The following is a 21236-nucleotide window of genomic DNA, read 5'->3' as shown; positions in this document are numbered from 1 at the left end:
CTTAATCAGCATTTTGGAATTGTCTTCCATTAAACATATTTATGAGAGTCTTACAACAAATTTACTTAAAATTGTATTATTTTAGTTTACTAGTCTTATTTCAAATTTCTTTTTTCTTGTTTTAAAAGATTAATCTGCCAAAATGTTGTGAGGTTTATGCTCATAAATAATACAAAAAGCCAGTGGGGTAAAACGTCTCAATATCTTATGAAATTTTGCTCCAAGTACATATTTCTTGTTTAAAGGATTTTTTTGATATTTTTAATGAAAAACAAATAAAAAATACCAATCAAAAATGATTTAATGCAGAGCACTTTTGTGTAGGAAATGAAATGTCTTGATGTCTTGATTCTAGCTGGAGAAATAGCTGTTTCGCTCACATATTCTGTTTGAAATAGGTGAAGAAGACGATGGAGGCCACTCTACAGACCATCCAGGACATGGTGACCATTGAGGACTTTGATGTGACTGACTGTTTTCACCACAGTAACTCAATGGAGTCAGTCAAGTCCACTGTGTCTGAGTCTTTCATGAGCAAACCCAGCCTAGCCAAGAGACGAGCCAACCAGCAGGAGACAGAACAGTTCTACTTCACGGTAAATGAGATGGAGAGGGAGAGAAACCAGTTAAATATGAGGTCACACAGTTGAAGAAAGGGTATGGTGGATTGAACGGTGGGAAATCTGTTGCTGGGAGCATAGAAGGAGAAAAGAGAAATGGGAAAGGAAGGGTGATGAGAGGAGAGATAAGTAATTGAATGTTTGAGATACAGCTTAATGTCCTTTCTTCTCTATCAGAGTCTTTTAAGAAGCCTTTGATTAAGAAGACAGCAATTAGAGGAGACTGGTGCAGATGAATGCTCTTCATTGATCTGTCCTTGTTTGTAGAAACAAGAAACAATGTTGTATTGAAATTCTCCACAAATAACATTACAGAGGTATTTGTTCTTTAGACAGATTTTACAAAATACCCAGAATGCTGTTTCAGTCACATAGCAATGCCCTGGGAGCCACAAAAAACACCTTGGGGCGAGTTTATAGGGAAGACTGGGGTAACACGTTGTCAACATGAATGTGTCTCAGTAACTATGAGATTTTAAGATTTAAAAAAATTTAAATAAATAAATACTAAATTAATTCTTGTTTCTTGTAGTATAATTTTTGAATGATAGTTTCAAACATCTAATTCAAAACCCCTAAAATAAACATTTAATACAAAAAAATAATAAATAATACATTTGGGTTTTATAATATTATATATTATTTATTTTGTTATATTTTTCAATCAAACTGTGTATGTATATACAGTATATAACTGAACAAAAATGATTGTTTGTGTCTATACAAAAATAGTTTTTCTGAAATAAACTTGCTTTGAAAAATTCTAAACAAAATTCAGAACAAGAGGATAGTAAGAATATGATTTTCCATTCACTCTGGTCTAATATGACAATCATTGAATATTATATGATCAATGAAGGCACAAGATTAGCAAGCAGAGGTTTGGTTTTGTCACTTGATGTTGTACAGGCTGTTTTAGCACATCCTGATGTTTTCCTCCCCTACACATCTCCATTTCTCCTCTTTCTCTTTAATTCCCTACAGTATGTACATTCAGTTTGTCTATTTCTCTGCCAAAAGCACTAGAGCATGGCTCCATGTCTTGGCTATCCTTCCTGCGTCTGCATGACTGTTTTGCTGGTATGGCTGTGATATATGAATGATGAAATTGTAAGCATCTGTCCACCCACCCATTCGCTCCGCAGTTCAGGTTTCTCTCCATCAGTCTCCTGAACCCTCTATCTGTCTCTCCGCTGTCAGGTTTCCATCAGGTCAGGGTTCTCGCCCCCAAAGAGCCATAAGCTATTAGAGCACATAGATCCAGTGTCTCCCTGTGCTCCAGTGGATATGAAATTAATGTTTACGCCAACAAGATGTATAGTCTCAACACTACACAGCAAATTGAAATGGGTGGAGGAAGGATTCTTTGCCAGAAAGTCGAGAAAAGGAAGGATGATTGATTGTACTGCTCACTTAATAGCTATCCAAATGAAATTTCTCAACAGTGTTTGTTCATAAGTGTTGAGATGATCTTGCAGTTGTGCTCAAGTTGTTTTATATTTACTGTTTCAGAAACTGAAGGAGTTTCTGGAGGGCAGGAACCTCATCACCAAACTACAGGCTAAACATGAACTGATCCAAAAGACTCTGGGAGAAAGTGAGTAATCTTTCTCGAGTGACGTGTGCATGTGTGTTTGGGGATTCAATTGGAAAAAACTAGTCATAAAATCTTGTGGGTGTAATATTGCTTTTATACAGCAGTTCAATAAGCAACACTTTGAGAAGTAGTGTTGTTTTGTTCCTTAATGAATCAATGTTTTGAATGAACTGGTTGTGAAAATGATTCAGTGTGACAAATAATCAGTTAGTAATCAGGTTGATGACTCAATCAGACTGAAAATGTTTCATGTAAACACCTCAGTCGATCCGACTGAGATTGAATTTTCAATTGGATTGGATGGTGTAGACCTGAAAAATAAACAAGCATGTATTTTCTTAGTCCGATTCAAAAATACCTTGGGCATATGCACAGTGCCGCAATGCATATCTCTACATACATTTTTTTACGTGCTAAAATAGCTCTTCTGACGTCACATGTCAGTTATCTTTTTACGTCATCAAGGAAATCAAGGAAAAAAATCAAGGAAAAAAACGACAATTATACTCTATGTAGCTTTGGTGGGATTATCACGGTGGTTCTGAATGCAGCGACTGCGTGAATCATATGTGAATCATATTGAAAGGTTTAGGGGTCATATAAAAAGAACTTTCAGAATCTGAAATTGGATTGGATGAAAATTAGTGCATGTAAACATACCTAGTCACTTTTTTATACCGAAGTAAAGCAGTGTTTTTGAATAAATCAGTTGAGCGAATGATTCAACTGACTCACTCATAAAGAAAGTCATTGTGTTTCGTTCTTGAATGAGTAAATTTTTTTAATGAATCATTTGAGTGAATAATGGGCTCTTGGACTAATACTGTAGCACTGTTCTAACAATTCTCGACAAATCAAATAAAAATCAAATAAAAAAATGATGGGAAGGATAGGGTAATACACATATGTGGGATGTTGCAGTGTCAGGCAGAGATGGTACTGAGCTGACCATGTGTGTGTGTTAGCTTGAGAATGGTACAGATGTCGTCAGTCTCATAAGAGCCTGAAGCGTTAACAGGCCAGTGCCGCCCAGTACTGTCCTCTGGACCATAGCATGATCTTATCCACTTGCTTACTGGCAGGCCTTGATGGTGGAGGTCAAAGGTCATGTGCCATGCTACAAGGCCGAGAAAATAAATCTGAAGAGAGAAGAGCACAGCGGGGATTTCCTGGAGTGTTTTTCACTCTGATGTACCTCCCACGTTCATTCCTCCAGACTGAACAGAACTGTCAGCCAGTCAGTTAGGACAGCCAGTGAACAGGAAATGAAACTGAGAGAATCAGACTGATGGCACTGATGATAACGAAGCGATAATTATGCATGATGGATAGAGTAATGGTGTTGATTACTCTATTGAGGAATAACCAGCGCTAGCTGAGACTAGTGCAGTCAGAAAGATGATTTAATCATTTTGATATGAAGTAATAATTTTGTACATTATTCTAATAAATATATTAACTTTCTTCCCCAATTGGAACTTGCACAGTTCTATTAATGCCAGTGCTGATATTAACATTTTGGCCTGATGATAGCAATGCTGTTTTTTAATTTCTCTTATGCTCACCAAAGCTGAAATACAGAAAAATCATAATATAGTGAAACAATTTTATTACAATTTTAAAAGAACCGTTTTCTATTTTCTATTTTCAGCAGCCATTACTCCAGTCTTCAGTGTCACATGATCCTTCAGAGATCATCCTAATATGCTGATTTGGTGCTCGACATTATAATGTACAATATGAAAAAAATATTCATTTTAAGATTTTCTAAAGATAACATTTAACAGTGTTATTAGATTAAATGTGTTTTTTTTAATAAGCATTAGATGCTATTAAATTTAAACTAAATTAAACATTTTGTAGGAAATAGCATGTATAATTAAATATACAATATTAATCATTACTGATAATCGACTCCAGCATTATAGCAATGAGTTAAACACCACTCACGTTTTCTTCAGAGCACCAGGATCGTCCTCCACTGAAAGATTTCAAGTAATGTAATCGTTATTGAATTTGTTGATTACATTTAAAATATCTTAGTTATTCACAGGCTGTCTTACTCATTTTTTTCAAATCCGGCCTTCGGTGTGAAATGGTGTGGGTACAGTGTGTGCATCCCCAGCTGTTACTCAGTGAACTGACAAGAGTGTTCTAGCACAGATTGAGGGAAACAAAGTGGTTTAGAAGATTAGCTCATTGATGTCTGTTGCACGTTTGTCATTTGCTGAGTCAAACTACATGTGGACAATAGCACGCTGTGATGTCGCTGAATGTGTTTGGAGGGGAATATGTGGATATAGGGTCACGTCCCACAGGAAGTTCCTCTGTTACAGCACAGACAAGAAGTGGGATGAGTTTTTTATTCCCATAGGAAACCATTTCCAGCTGTGGCCTCTTCCTCACACATTCAGCCTCCTTCTAATGGTTTTCCTCTCTTGTTTCCTTTTTTTTATCTCTACCTTCAGGTCAGAAGACCGACTACTGCCTCGCCAGGTGAGTGCTGTGGGAAACCCACAAACACGACGTAAACCATTTACGCACAAGAAATGATTTAGCACACATGCAGATGTTTCAAGGCCATTTATAGATGAATATCTTGTCTAGACATAATCATCTTTTATTCACATCTGCTGATTTATTTATTGAGGCCAGTGGAAGGTGATTTACTCTCCAGTTATAATGGAGTACGGAAATGGGAACGGACCTTTAAACAAGAGTTCACAGAATAGACACAAAACAAGTGCTTTCACAACAAAAACTAATGAAAGCCTGCCTGTGTGTGTTTGTTTAAATCCAGTGTATTAAAATAGGATCTTTCTCAGGAGGGTAATTTCTACTGGTCTAATGGACATAGGCAGGTTATGAAGTGAATGCGGAGGAAAATTAGAGCGGTTTGAGGGAAAATGATCCATCGTAATGACAGAACTTCTCTTTCTCTCTCTCTCTATCTCTCTCTCCCCTGCTTTCTCGTGTCCATCAGCGGACGGAGGAACTCCACTCTGCGGAAACAGGTATTTATCATCAATGCACTGATGCATTGTGACTCTTATTCAAACAATGCTGGATTTATCCACAAAAATTCATAATCATTTTTTTTTTTTGTAATTAATTAATAATAATTATTGTTATTGAAATGCATATACTGTGCGAGACAAAACATTCCTAACCCTACTTACTTAGATGTGTATCTGTATAATTATGTATACACTTCCATGTGATATTTTGCTGTAAATGTGTACATTTTGTTTAATGCATGTCTTTAAGATAAGTAATATAACAGTAATATGCCTGTGCCACCCCGCAATCAATGTGCTCGTGGCAGTGAGATAAATTTGTAAACCGGGCCAGTGTGATAAATTTAGCATACAGGTCCTACCACCTAAACCCTACAGGAGTTTAAAACCTTACAGTATGAACGAACAAAAGGACCCACTGCATCTCCTCATTTGACCAACCTAATGTCCATGTCGCCCTCTAGTGAAGGATAATGATGTAAGAGCGATATTCTGTGGTTAGAAGTCAAATGATTTGATAAACATAAGATTTATAGTTAAAAATGAATACAAAAAAGCCCTGCAATGCTTTATATTCATGTAAGCAAGTATATGAGCGTGATCTCCGAGGAGTAGTTCAGGCCAGACGTGGCCCAAATTCCGCTTCGCTTAGCCGTTTCCTGTTCACCCAAATAAACAAAAGGAAGCTGTGGCGAGAAGCTGTCTCCTAGCAACCGTTGCCCCATTCCCCCATGGCTCAAACTGTGCTGCTTATTCATCCCTTCTAAATTCTGTTTGATGCTTGCCTCCTTTTGCAAATATTATTATTATTTGAGTCCTGTGCCGAGGAACAGAGACCCTTGTTCAGAAAGGTCCCCCCATCCACCCTTCCCCCAGAATCATCTGAACAGACCTGCATATTTTCTCCCTCATATTTTACTTTCTATTTTTTTTTTTTTCTTTCCTTCTCTTAGGAGTCCAGCCAAATCATTCCCCTGATGGTGGAGAGTTGTATTCGCTTCATCAGTCGACACGGTGAGCTCTCTCTCTCTCTCTCTCTCTCTCTCTCTCTCTCTCTCTCTCTCTCTCTCTCTCTCTCTCTCTCTCTCTCTCTCTCTCTCTCTCTCTCTCTCTCTCTCTCACTTTCCTTTTCTTGCCAAAAGCACTATTGCTGTGTCGCTCTCTGGACTTTACCTGATGAAATAAACAAAGTGTTCTGTTCCACTTCATTTATTTTCAGTATATACCTCTTCCATTCCTTTTGCACTATCCAGTGTTTTTTTCCTTCTTTTTTTTTCTTTTTTTTGGCATCAGAGGATTCATTGTTATTTTGTCCTAATTAAAACTAAACAAGATAATGCTATTTTTTAACATATTAAAAATAATAATAATTTTTATACCATTTATTACCAGGGTTCCCAATGTCATGGAAATATCAAGGGGATTTTTAAACTGATTTGCAGACCTGGAAAAGTAATTGAAGTGAATAAATCCATGGAAAAGTCTCTAGTGAATATACATTTTTCTGGTTATGGTCTGCTTAAAATATTCAACTGGTTAGAAATTACTTTTGATTTTATAAAATGGTATTTTAAAAACAATCTTTGAATGACTGGAAAATCTTATGGATACTCATTGGTCAAATGTTGTGGTAACCCTGTCTTTTTGGAGTGTGTGTCTTTAAGTGTTTTTAAGTTGTCATGTACACAAATTAGTCAGATACTTCAGTAACCGTGTTGACTTATTCAGTAGTAATTCATCATAAACAATAACTTGCGTCTCTTAAAGTGATTCATTTAAAAAACTGGCTCATAAGAGTCATTAGTTTGTGAATCGGGCTACTTTTGTCATGATGTGTTTATTATTTTAAAACACAATAGAAATTATTTATAATTATTTATTTATAATAATCATTGATTTGTAATAATTTATAATTATTTACTTTTTCTAATTAAAATAACTATTTACTAATTACAATATATTATTATTTTTTTATCCAATCAAGTTCAATTCAGACAGCAAACTCTCAACTCGACACTTTTTTTTCTTTTCTTGCCATTGTGCTGTAGGGTCAGCTTCAATTTTAAGATTATATCAGTGTCTACTATGAAGAACAAACACGTCAGGTTGAGTAAACCAACACAGGACTTCCTGTCTATTCTGTGTCCATAACGTCATGTCTGTGTCTGTACAGGTCTCCATCACGAGGGGATATTCAGGGTGTCTGGCTCCCAGGTGGAAGTCAATGATATTAAGAACGCCTTTGAAAGAGGTGAGTCTATCCGGACTGTCACATGCTGAGCCTTCGTTTGTCTATTTCAAATCAAACTTGTGTTATTTAATGGGTCACTATCTTCTCCATCATTGTGTCCCAGGTGAGGATCCGCTGGCTGGGGACCAGAATGATCACGATATGGACTCCATCGCTGGAGTGTTAAAGCTCTACTTCAGAGGCCTGGATAACGCCCTCTTTCCTAAGGAAGTCTTCCATGACCTAATGTCCTGTGTCTGTGAGTGTCCGCTTTATTTCCTACACCCACGGTACACGTGCGTACCGCAGACCAGGCTTACCAGATTAGACAATGGAGGAGCTTTTGTCCTAAATGAACTCATGTCTTGTTCATGTTGTTTTTTCCAGCCATGGAGAACCTCCAGGACAGAGCTGTCCACATCCACAAAGTCCTGCTGTCAATACCCAGCAACACCCTGCTTATCATGAGATACCTGTTCGCTTTCCTCAACCAGTGAGTTCCACAGATCAAAGCTCTTTCTGCATGTTTCCCCTAAAGTCATTTTGTTCTTTTGGTTGTCTTTGATTTCAACTCAAGACAAGGGCTATGACAATCATTAACTCCCACTCATGTCCTTTCAACCCCGTATGACTTTCTTACAGCCAGGAAAACAAACTTTCTTACAGCCCAGATGCTCTTTTCCATATAATGAAAATGAATGCTGAGTATATATATAGAGAGTCAAGAGTACGTTTTTCCCTTTATCCTCATGCTAAAAATCAACTGTAAATCCACATTTTAGGTTGATTTAGGGGATTTCAGTTGCTTTCTGGGGGGCATGACCCCTTTTTTTAGTTTGCATCCCTGAAGATATGAGCTTTTCAGTGAATAAAAGAATAAAAATAAAATTAGCGGTTTGGGACAACATGAGGGTGAGTAAATGATGACAGAATCATTTTGGGGAACGTTTCCTTTAAACCAGTGCCATTTTCCAGTGATTTATTACAGCTAACTTTACCTCAACGTACAAAGAGCTTATATGCAATCTAAACTTACCGTTTTACTAGACCTTTTTACTACAAATGTAAATATTCTCTTCCCAAAAAGAAAAAATTGGCCCATACCCAACCTCATCTGAGGGCTACAGCACTCAAGCCTCTTGGAACCGTCCCTCCATATCTCTGCCTCTCATTCTTACACTCTTTTCCACCCTGTGGTCCTTTTGAAAGACCCTCCAGACCACAACACGATCTTAGCTTCTACTCCAGACCGCTATTATGCACGCAGGCATGTCTGATTTTCTTAAAGCATCTGAACCCTTTCCAGCCCTCGTATCACAGCCAGAAGGGGGAAGCGAGTGTATGTTGAGGTATGGTGTCGCCATCAAGCCCCCATTAGTGCTCCCATGCTGGATGTCTGTAGCCCTCAGTGAATAGCTTCTCTGTTTGCGCTATGGCCGATAGATCTTTCCTCCACCATAAAAGTCAATGGAGGTGCCAGAATAGGTCTCTAAAGAACTGCTGCTCTCTCTAATGCGCTCTGGCCTGCGTTACAGCCAAATGATGTGCATCGTCCAAAGGTATGCATGGTATACACTCACAAAAACACATCAAGTGGGATGGTATAGACGTTTGCAGGACAAGGCAGGGTAATTGGAGACGCTTGTGCAGTTGTAACTGTCTGGAAAGGACAGTGCTCATAAATTTGGCTTGGAGCCTCTCCATGTGGATGTTTATGTGACCCTACTGCTTTTATCCCAACCCCCCTCGCCCCAAACACACATACAAATAAGGATACCTATCCCCACTTTGTGGACACATCTGAGTTTTTAGTAATTAAATGGGCATCCTATTAAGTAAGAAGGCGGACAGTTAAAAGAGTGTTACAATTCAGAGCAGTCTCACAGACACACATAAATGGGAGGAAGCTGGCTTAGGCTCATGATAAATGAGCTGTCGTAAGGAAGTGTAGATAGAGTCTAATCTGGAACTCAGTCTGTTTTTCACATTAGTCCAGCAGGAGCCGGTCTCTCCATGAGAATGGTCATATAATCAGGGATCAGTTTAACATGACTATGGATAGTATGACTAGTATTTTGATTAAAGTTTTTGATATTTGGTATACTTCAAACCATCAAATCTTAACTCTATTTTTTTAATTATTCAATTGTAATTAAAGAAATGCATTTAATGTATCTATTCTCAATTTTATTCGATGCATTTATTTTTAATTTTTTTGGGCTTAATTAATATAAAAAAATTTAACCTTTGGAACAATGCAAGTACCATCTTAACATTTTTGTGCAGTATCCCTCATCTAACGTAATTTTAGGTTCATTAAAAACACGGACATAACAAGATTGTCTTTTTAAAGTTTGAAAATTACTTTGAAACTTGACACAGCATTCGAAAAATGCAAAAATAATTGCAAAAATACGGGCTTTTCTTAGCAATACGTTAAGTCAGGGTTTCCCAATCTGGGGTTCACAAACCCCTGGGGATGGAAAGCTAATTATTATTTATATATTTTTTTTACTAAAATAAATATTCATTAAATAAAAACCAAAATACAACACTTAATAAAAGGATATAAAATATTTTTGTTGTTTTATTTTTTATGTTTGTGTTGTTGTTATTAAAATATGAACTCAAAATTCAAGTAAATATTTAGGTAAAACAAATGAATTAACAATTAACATTCCTATATTTTGGTTAATTCTTTTTTATGTTTCTCTCTCTTTTAACTAGTCTGTCCCAGTATAGTGACGACAACATGATGGACCCCTACAACCTGGCTATCTGCTTCGGCCCCACACTCATGTCTGTGCCCGAGGGCCATGACCAAGTCTCCTGCCAGGCACATGTAAACGAGCTCATCAAAACCATTATTATCCATCACGAGAGCATCTTTCCAGGGCCTCGTGAGCTGGAGGGGCCCATTTATGACCATGGAGGAGCCACTGAGGAATACTGGTGAGTCTAAAATCAATGCGAGTGAATTCGGTTACAAAGAAGAAATAAGGATGAAAATGAAGCACATAATCTTGGCAAAATTCATTGGCAGCGAATTTTGGCCCCACATTTTATTGGAGCAGCTGCTCAGCCGAACCGCAAAACCAGAAATGAGTTGATCAGACGAGCTTGATTTAATGCAGGACAGGTCTGAAATGATGGATTGAACATTATCAAGATAAATAGACATTATAAAGACCAACAGAGCCCTACAGGGAGCCAGTAACTTTTTAAAGTTTGCATCCTACATATATTATGCTCATTTAAACCGTCAGTTGAATGGTTGAAGACACGGATAGATTTCTGACCTCCAGAAATGTCTGCACACGATCTAGACTCCCAAAGAGATGACAATGAAGGCAACCAGAACTGTGGAAGGCAGCCAGACTTATAAAGCATCATCATGAAAAGTCTGATTTTAAATTAAAAATGAGGTTATCCTCCCTGCTCAAGGCCAAGCACTAATGAAATGCCTCCTGTAGCTTTTTAATAACTGTTTTGGATGTAAAAGAGGAAATGACTTCAGATTGCTGTGTCACCGTGAAAAGAAAGCAACATATCCAGATCAGGTTTGTTTGTGAGATGCAGGCATAAAGACGTGGCTCCTTTCATGTGGTTCTCATGCATGTGATTGTTTGGATTGCATGGGCGGTGTAATTAAGACTTAGAGCTGGTGAGATGATGTGTTTTTAGCTCAGGGTTTAGTCAGAGTCTTGTTTCAGTTTCCTGAGGCTTTAAGTCACGTGAAGTCGGGACACGTTGACAACATACTGTAGATAACACGTTGCAAACTCAGTTCCTGACCTGATATGAATTACTGTTCATTTTGTATTTTAACTTCATCTTCATCAGTATAGCCTTGCATCTGAATTTGAGATTCATGTGAAAATTATTTTATCGAGCAGTGTAATGTAAAAGCAAACATTTGTTTTGTTTTGCCAGTTAGGGTGCATTATTTAACTAAACTTTTGGGTGAATATCAGAAAGAAATGTCTCATATTACACCCCAAAATTAAAAGAAAAATAAATATTTCACTATTTTAATACACAAAGTGATATTTTTTTCATGAAAATTAAGGACATTTTACTCCCAAATTCTCATTTCTGTATTGTGAAACAAATAAAATTCAGCACAGACGCAAATAATTATTTATTTAAGATTTTGTTTTATATATATACAGTATATATATATATATATATATATATATATATATATATATATATATATATATATATATATATATATATATGTATTCTGTTTATGGGATATTTCTTTTCATTGACCCTACAAGTTCAATTAAACCATCAAAATATGAGGAAAATATTTTATATTTTTAAACATGAGGGAAGAACAAAACACTAAACTAAGGTATTTATCTGACAAAAGTATTTGCCAATAAAGGGGTAAACTACATCTACAGGTTTATTTTTCTATGCAAAAAAAAAGAAAATGCATCGAAAAACAAAAAAGGAAAAAGCATGCATTGACTACATAGTTGGTTCTGTCTTTGCATGCATTCATAATTTCATTGTATGAGAGCCTGATATCTTGCATTCTTGTAAAAAGAATACAATTTAAATCAAATGAAAAAATTGTGCTTTAACTGTCTGATGAAAAAATAACGTTTTTGACAGAGAAATTCACTGGTCTTTTGCACCGTGATCATCACTGTCCTTCCTTACACATGCAAAAGTAAAAATAAGTGTCAAAGTTTTGTCTGAGACTGATGCTGAGAGCAGAATGAGATATGCGGTGTCTCTGGGGAAGACATTAAGAATCAGAGCAGCTTCTGACCTCCCTGAACACAAACTCATCTGCTCAAGGGTGAAGAAGCCACGAGGATCATTTTACCTTAAGAGCCCAGATCAAAGCTTACACACACTCTCTCAGATGGAGTGACAGGAGGATCACAGGGTCTTCTTCAGCAACGGACTGCTCAGTGAGACCAATCCGTCATTTTAAAGAATCACTGAAACACTGATGGACGTGTGCTTTGCCAAACCTGCCTGACAATGTCACCCTATGCCTATACACACCAGGCAAAGATTAGCATTATACAGTCATTACCCTTAAGTTCCTTCTGTCTAAAGCTGCTCTCTAATGAAACTAAGCTTTTCATTAGCCCAGACTTCATGCTTGCCAACTGCATGTAATAAAGCGGGATGGTCTTAGTGAGATATATTCCAGCTGGGTAGAGTACTACACTTTCACTCTACAGAGCTTGAATTTCCTCCAACGCATGATACGAGAGAGCAGCTTTTATTGGTACAGTGATGACAGTAAATTAGTCAGTGTTTTTGCTTGAGTGCTCAATGGGAGATCAGATGGGTTTTATACTAAATTAATAGTAGGGTATTAGAGGGTTTCTTGGCCTGTGAATGGCATAACAGAGTTGTTATCAGCATTGAAGCCTGCATGACCTTGGAAACGAGCCATTTTCCTGTGCGTTAGTACAGTGTATTCTGGTCTCATTAGATTCCCCACAGGAGTTGAGTGAGGGCCGGTTCAGTTTGGAGGCAAGAGGCCACAGGAAGGTCCAGCTTTGATCCTCGTATCTGTGTTCTGCTTCCTGTTTTGCTTCAAAGAATTATGAACACACTGTTTCAGGAATGAAGAGAGACGTAGAGAGACCTAAAGGCATAACTGGTTCTCAGAAATATCCACATTCATTTCGGGAATATATTTTGTGCTTCTGCTCTTTCCCTCTCAGTCCAGTATTAATAATTATTAGAAGTGAAACGTTTGAACACACCTACTTATTCTAGATCATTACTATTTTCCTCATTTTTCAATAAGTTGTCAAAACTATGAAATGTATGGGAATTAAGCAGTAAAAATTTTACACAAAACTGGTGTGTTGTGACCCAAAAAGGGGTCATGATTGGGTCATTATTTGCATGTGAAATGAAAATAATAAAACGCAACTAAACCTATAACCATGCATATTAAGAATAGTATTATAAAAATTATAAACAAGCTTATCGCTTTTTTTTTTTTTTCAAAAAAGCTTCCATTCTTGTGTTGTTGGTGGCAATAACTGGTATTTTGGTGCATTTTTTTATATTTATTTATTTATTTATTCATACAATTGTTCAGAATTTTGGAGTCATTGTTTTTTTTTTTTAAGAAATAAATACTTTTATTCAGCAAAGATGCACTAAATTGATCAAACGTGACAGTAAATGCACTTATAATATTACAAAATGTTTCTATTTTAAATAAAAAACATTGCATAAAAATTTCCACTAAAATATTAACTGTTTTCATCATTGATAATAATAGTAAAATGTCTCTTTGCCTTGGTGAGCATAAGAGATGTCTTTCAAAAACATTTAAACTTTTTAATGGTAATTTTGTAAATTTATTTGCAAAATGATTTCACTTAAAATGGAAATTCACACCTTCACACAATTTATATTTATCTACAAACAAAAAAACATAATATTTTAATTTCAAGCATTTATGCAGAAGCCTGTGCATCACAAGGTCTTTAAGATAATGAGAAACATAAATTTAGTCAGGTGTCTCCAAACTTTTAACTTGTTAGTGTATATGCGAGTATGTATTGCATGTAAATTGAATGTAAAAAAACGTTTGTGTTGTCATTTCTAATGCTCTGAAGTCTGTAATGGAGGTTTCCACTGATTCATCTCTCTTGCTGTCAATTCTACAGTGATAATCCACACATTGAGCCCCCCCTAGTGGATGAACCTGCACCTGACACCACCTCTGAAATCCACAACAGCGATGATGGTGAGCCTAGACGCCATTGAAGACCATACTAACATGCACACAAATCTTCCAAAAGACACTGCACCAAAAGTCTGCTCCTATGTCACACTCCTCTGTCTGTGCTCCCCCTCTGCAGCTCCAAAGCCGTTTTGATGAGTGTGCTCTAACTTGCCTGGCTTCCCATGCAATAACCTTCCCATGCTCTCTCTTCCCTCTCGCTCTCTCCCCTTCCTGTCTTTCTCTGTCTCTCATGTCTCTAAATAGTAAAGTCAGGGTCCTTGAACGTTTCAGAGTCTGACCACATCGAGGTTATCGCACGTTTCGACTACTCTGGACGCACCAACCGCGAGCTTTCCTTTAAGAAGGGGGCGTCTTTGCTGCTGTACCACCGTGCATCTGAGGACTGGTGGGAGGGTCGCCACAACGGCGCAGAGGGACTCATTCCACATCAGTACATAGTAGTGCAGGACATGTAAGCTGTCCGGTTCATTGATTTTAACTAATGATATTGGTCAGAACTGCTTTTCTAAGTTAGTGAGCTAGTAGAAGTTATTCATCTACATGTATGATCTTAACTAGTAATAAGACCACCTATAGTGTGTTAATTCTAGAGGTGTCTGTGATTTCGTGTAATAGGCCGGATGGATATGCAGGCAGAGGAAGTCCCAAAGCTGACCTAGAGGCATCCCATGATTCTGTGGAAGAGAAGGTGTCCGCCAGAGCCAGTGCCAGTTCACCCATTGGAGGTCATGTGGCTGATATATACCTAGCTAACCTCAACAAGTAAGTTGATAAAAATGGTGAAACTAAAATGAAAACATTTATATTATATATATTAGGTCTGTCAAAATGTATATTTATATATTAGAGCTGTCAAAATGAACGCGTTAACGCATGCAAATAATTTTTTGCATTTTAAAAATATTTAGCGCAATCAGTGCAGCATTTGGCTATCATTACATTAAATGATCACGCTCTGATTCATGCAAATGCTTTAAAACCATTAAAGCGTGATAAGACACAATAGAGAACGCAGTGTTGGCTTGTGTCTGTGACACACGTGACTCGTGTGTACTTGAACAGACAAAATTGCACAAAATTATGCGCAAATGCCCGTTTTGTCTAGTATTCTCGCAAGCACAGTCTTAAATGAATTAAAAATAAGTCCGTAAAGTGTTGTGAGAAAATGGGATGTGTGAAAATCTTAAAGTGACAGAGGATGTCTTTAAGGATAATCAAAGAACAAAAGAAAAAGAGAAAATCACTCATTGCTCTTGACTGAATAACTTTTGTAGCTTTAATAATGATTAATCTATATTTAATTTATAATTTATTCAGTGAAGACTTTGAAGGGTTTGATAAATTTATTCAATTTCTGTATATTAACTACCTGTTAGACCTACCTGAAAATCTTAAAGCACTGTTTACAAGGTTACATGGGTCAAAAACAAAAACATTAATAACTTTTTGTGCATTTTGACAGGGCAAGTAAAAATCTAAACTGGTCTGACTGGACCAGTAGAAAAAAATGAGCCCTGATATATTGAAAGGCATAGGTAAATGTGACATTTATTATAATGGGTTTATAGGGGTTATTTATATATTTATTTATTAAAGCCTAATAAATATATAGCTTTCAATTATACTTTGATGCTGAATGGCTATAATTAATGGCTAAAATCTAGAAAAATATCAATTTAATAGAGACTTTCAAAAAAAGATGCCATTAAACAAATACTTAAAATATAGGCTACTGGCTGTTTGTTGTTTCTACATGAATCTGGAGATTAAATGTGAAATTATTACAATATAAAAATATATAAAAAACTTTAATGTTAGGTGCGATTAATCACGATTAATTACAGAAAAATCTGTGATTTAATTAATTATTGATTTTTTTTTAATCGTTTGACAGCACTGACAGCAATATATAATGGTTAGAAATATTAATTAAATATATTAAAAAAGGATATGACATATTTACAATATTTTGTAATAAATATTTAAAATAATCTAATATTATAATATATCTTAAAATGTCTTAATTACAATAAAATTTTTCTCATATCATTCAAATAAATTCTTTTCATAATATTGTCATTTTGCCTACACTTTATCCACCTCAGATTGAGGAAACGCCCAGAATCAACCAGCATCCGGAGAACAATCCGGACAGTGGAGGGGCTTGGCGAGGGCTCATCTGGAGCAGCAGGGGGTTTAAAGACCTCCTCCATGCCTGCAGGCGGACTGGCCAAGGAGGGCACAGACAAGCGACCAGTCAGCGCTCACAGCGTCCTGAACTCCATCACTCGCCACTCATCTCTGAAGACTAAGGTGGAAGGTCCTCAGCTCCGAAAGTCTACGCCTGCAGGACGATCCAAGAGTTTCAGCAACCACAGACCACTGGACCAGGACGTCATCGCTCAGGTGGAGCACAGCTCACAGGTACGACAAGCCCAGAATCATTCAGTTCTTCACTGCTGCACGTGATTCATTCAAAAGTATTATTTCAATACAGCAACATTCAAACCCTGTCAGCTTTCATGCAAACTTACACTGAATAAAAATGACACGCAGGTAAACTGAAAGTCCAATTTCCTCTCCGTAAAAAGTGCTGAGCTCTCCAGAGTGTCTGTGTATTAAAGCGTCCCATTTATCTTTCTTTGAGCTGTAATTTCACGGCTGGATAGAGGTCCAGGATCGATCCCGACTGTGGTTGTAATTGAGTTGGAGTTCCTGCGGTCAAGTCATCCTTTGTTGTTGTACTGCCTGTACAACAGATATCAGAACGGACTGACCTTGGCTAAAACTAAAGCTACAGATGTTGTCTTTTTGAAAAGGAGTAAAGTACTAAAAAAAAAAAAAGTAAAGTACTAAAAAAAATGGCACTAAACACCATCAAACTGTGGCTACCATACAGGGTCCAAATCAAAAACCATTTCCTAAAATACACTTAAAAAAATCGTTTTTTGTTTGTAATATTGTAATATATTTGTAGATAATATTTTGTTTGCGTACAAAATATGATATATTAACCAGTTAACTAGGCCTTCATAAGAGATACATTTATTTAAAGTTATGCCGAGACCACAAACATGTTGTGTGTGAATTCAAGTCTTTTATTAAATTAAATGATAATACAATAAATGAAATTAATTAAAATGCATTATATATATTTATTTTAGAATGTAAAAATAATAATACATTTAAATAAATGTCAAATTGAAAAATAATAATAAAATAAGAAGAACAGCATGAGAAGTGTTGTTTGTTACAAATATATAAAATATAAAATAATCACATATATATATCAAATTTTTATGTTTTTGTCTTCTTTTACTCTTTTTCCCCCAGGACATCGAGGCCACTATGAACACGGCTCTGAGTGAGCTGCGAGAGCTGGAGAGGCAGAGCAGTGTCAAACACGCTCCTGATGTTGTGCTTGACACTCTAGAGCAGCTAAAAAGCGGCGGGGCGTCTGAACCCTCCAGCCCGCTTCATTCCCGCCTGCTACGCGAGGCCGACTCCTCCCAGCATCCTCTGCAGCGCAGCGCCAGTTCGGCAAGCGACATGCCCTCCACCTTCCGGCCCGGCAAGAGCCCCAGTCCCAAGAGCCCTCTTTCGTCAATGTCTACCACAGGTCTGTCTGCTTCCGGCTCCAGCTTCAGAGATAACAGACCCCCAGCCACCAAACCCAAGCCTGTTGTGTTCCCAAAAAGCAGTTCGGCTGGGGGCAGTCCAGCGATGGGATCCCCGACCACCACCATCCCACCAACACCACCACCACCCCCTCCGCCACCCACCGACAAGTCCTGTCCGGTCTGAGGCTTTACAGCCTGTATTTCAATCTGTTTCTTAGTAATTCCAAGAGCACCCTCTGATACTGACTTTTCTTTTTTTTCTTTTTTTGGGATCTTAACAGAAAACTGCAGACAACTTAACTGACTCAAACTGATATTGGAAGCTTGCGTGAGTGAGCATGAGTGTGTGTGTGTGTGGACTTAATAAACTATTGGAGTGATTTTACAGCACTGTTTTAGTTTGGATTGAGACATGGACATCAGCAATCCCTCTTTTCTAATCCTAAATGAGTGGTTTGGAGTTTTTCTGCCTGTATAGACTGATTTTATGGGAAAGGGACTTTGAGGACAAACAAGCAGCGTTTGTGGACACTTTTTTCCTCTCAAAATCTCGTTACAGACGGCACAGCATCGCAGGGAATCGAACAAAAAAAAAATCCTTGTCACATGACACCTCCAACATAACTTGTCTTTTTCTACAGATTCTACAAATCTGTCATACGATTATCACTAGTTACAGTGCATTTATCGCCATATAATCCACATCGGCACAGTTTCTGCTTCTCTTTTAGCGAATCCAACCATAGACGTGCACCTAAACGTGACAAAGGTGAAGGAACCATCTTTGCATGAGGATTGACAAGATATTTGCATGGCGAACGAACACGGCTTCCCTAACAAACAGATTAATTTCCATACCGGTCGAAAGCACTTCTGAAATGATTATAACAGTCTAACATGTCATTTTATTGTACTATTATATCTATCAGTGGGCACATTAAAAGAGGGTGTTGTTTTGTATAAGTTTAATAATTATGATTATAACTGGAAAAAAAGTGTCTAAAAATGAGGAATGTCATGCAAGCACATTATTTCTTCATCACCTGTGTATAAAAAAACAAAAACAGATAAAAGAAAAATAATTTTATTTAATTTTCCCTATAGTTTATTAATCACCTCTGGGTCTGTATCATGGTATCTATGTATTAGTATGTGTGTTTACAGTATGTATATTCTGAATCTTAGCAGCCTAACAGCAGTTTTTTAGAGTTTTATGGCTTTACGATGCAAAAAGGGAAAGACTTCAAACTGACTAAAGGGGGACGCATGTAAAAACAGCTCGCTTTCCTCAGTTTTTCACTCTCAGAAAGGATCAAATGTGCAAAAAGGTCTGACAATCTGCCTAGCTAAATGTCCCTCACACAGCCTGATTATGCCTTCGACAGAATGGATCGGACAAGTCTGTATTTTCCTACGCGAGGCCTTATTATTGGAGAAAATGAGTTCACTTTGAAGCATTACAAGCCTTGAACAGTCTCGCATGGCTGACCGTGACTGCTGGAAAATATCAATGGACAGATCAAGATGTTTATGACCGAGGCATTTTCCCCCAAGTAACGTCAGGTTTTTTTGTTTCGTTTTTTGAGGACGAGCTTTTTTCTAACGCATTATTTTCTGAATTTGCTGTCGTGTTCTGAAAACATCACAGGTGGTGACATTTGTTCATGTGTAAATGATTGGAAGTGTTCTGTGTGTGTTGTTCCTGATACCTCAAAAAGGCAACTGGAAACTGTCTTATTGGAGTTGTTTTGTGGGTGGGACTTTTACATGCAAATGACAGCAGGTAATTCATGATGTGTGTGTTAAATGTGTAATGTTAATAGTATGCTGTTGGCCGAGGCCTCTGTTTACACACAAAATGTTGTCTTTCATTGAGTAAATTTGAAATCAATCATTATACACTTGAAATTGCATTGTATGTTTGTGAACAAATTAAGTGAGGGTGATTTTCTTTCTCTTTTTTGTAATCATAACTATTGTTAAAATGTAATTCCTGTCCAGTTGATGCAAGACTGTAAAATGAATTGTCTTGTCAGATATATTTATAGTTGTCCATTCAGATATCTGTTACCAGAGAAACCTGTGTTCAGATGTACTTTGTATATACAATTGTGTACATTACAGAGGTACATTCTTCTTCTTTTTTCCTATTTTGTTTGTGGGGTTTTTCTTTTTGGTACAATATTGTACAGTTACAGCAATAGTTGCCACTCAAATATACATGATATAATTCCACGTGTAGTTCTTGTAGTAAACATTTTTAAATAAAAAAAAAATTTGCTTGCTAAACGTGTATTTGATTGTTTCAATAAAAAGATGCAAAATGTGAAAATTATCTTTTTTTTCCCCGATTTTACCAGCCACTGTTTTTCCCCTTTCAAAGAAAAATGCTTGCTAAAAATGTCTTTAATTAATTGTTTAAAAAAAAGTGTAAAATATGAAAATGATCCTTTTTTCCCAATTTTACAGCCACTTTTTTCCCCTTTCAAAGCAAAATTCTTGCTAAAAATGTCTTTAATTTAATTGTTTCAATAAAAAAAGTGTAAAATATGAAAATGATCTTTTTTCTCAATTTTACCAGCCACGTTTTTCATTTGAAATAAAAAAATACTTTCTAAACCTGTCTTTGATTAAATGCTATAGTAAAATGTGTAAAGTTTGTATTTTTTGTTAATATCTTTCTCTCTTTTCATTTTAAAATATAAATGGGCATAGATATCTTTCTGATCCATTTTAGTGTCAATCTGAGATGTCTTGTTACAGTGGCTGGCATTAAGCAATTTTACCTGCCATTACACAAAAAGCATTCATACAAAGTTCATAAAAGTGTAAAAGTTTGTAAAACGAGAAAGGGACTATCCCACTACGGCTCCCATTTCCCATGAAGTCTGATTCTGTTTGTTCACTGGACTAAAAAAATAAATAATTATAATTAGGAAACTAGAGAGAGTATCCACATTTCTTGCTAAGGATTAATATATATATATATATATATATATATATATATATATATATATATATATATATATATATATATATATATATATTAGGGCTGTCAAACGATTAATCGCGATTAATCTCATCCAAAATAAAAGTTTGTGTTTACATAATATATGTGTGTGTATATATGTGTGTGTATGGAGTACACACACATACACACACATGTATATTTAAGAAAAATGTGTTATTTATATATAAAATATTTATATATAATATAAATGATATATAATATAAATATATATACACAGTATATACATGCAAATATTTCTTAAATATATACATGCATGTGTGTGTATTTATATATAGAAAATAATTATACACCATACACACACATATATTATGTAAAAACAAACTTTTATTTTGGATGCGATTAATCGCGATTAATCGTTTGACAGCCCTAATATATA

At 36.4% G+C, this 21236-nt stretch overlaps 1 protein-coding gene across 1 annotated transcript in view; it reads left to right on the top strand.

Annotated features, from left to right (window-relative positions):
- Positions 1 to 19892, top strand: part of srgap2 (SLIT-ROBO Rho GTPase activating protein 2) — a 91548-nt gene extending 71656 nt beyond the window's left edge. The window contains 14 exon segments of the mRNA XM_079858055.1: positions 399 to 596; positions 2133 to 2217; positions 4686 to 4713; positions 5201 to 5231; positions 6188 to 6248; positions 7408 to 7485; positions 7589 to 7723; positions 7852 to 7957; positions 10192 to 10416; positions 14130 to 14209; positions 14453 to 14660; positions 14825 to 14971; positions 16315 to 16633; positions 17543 to 19892. Of these exon segments, the coding sequence (XP_079714181.1) occupies positions 399 to 596; positions 2133 to 2217; positions 4686 to 4713; positions 5201 to 5231; positions 6188 to 6248; positions 7408 to 7485; positions 7589 to 7723; positions 7852 to 7957; positions 10192 to 10416; positions 14130 to 14209; positions 14453 to 14660; positions 14825 to 14971; positions 16315 to 16633; positions 17543 to 18013 (2172 nt within the window). The 3' untranslated portion in view covers positions 18014 to 19892.
- The last annotated feature ends 1344 nt before the right edge of the window (positions 19893 to 21236 follow it).

Source organism: Squalius cephalus (genome assembly GCF_949319135.1).
Source record: "Squalius cephalus genome assembly, chromosome: 22".
In the NCBI taxonomy this organism is placed as follows: domain Eukaryota; kingdom Metazoa; phylum Chordata; class Actinopteri; order Cypriniformes; family Leuciscidae; genus Squalius; species Squalius cephalus.
The sequence above is the reverse complement of the archived record's forward strand: the minus strand, read 5'-3'. Positions and strand labels throughout refer to the sequence as shown.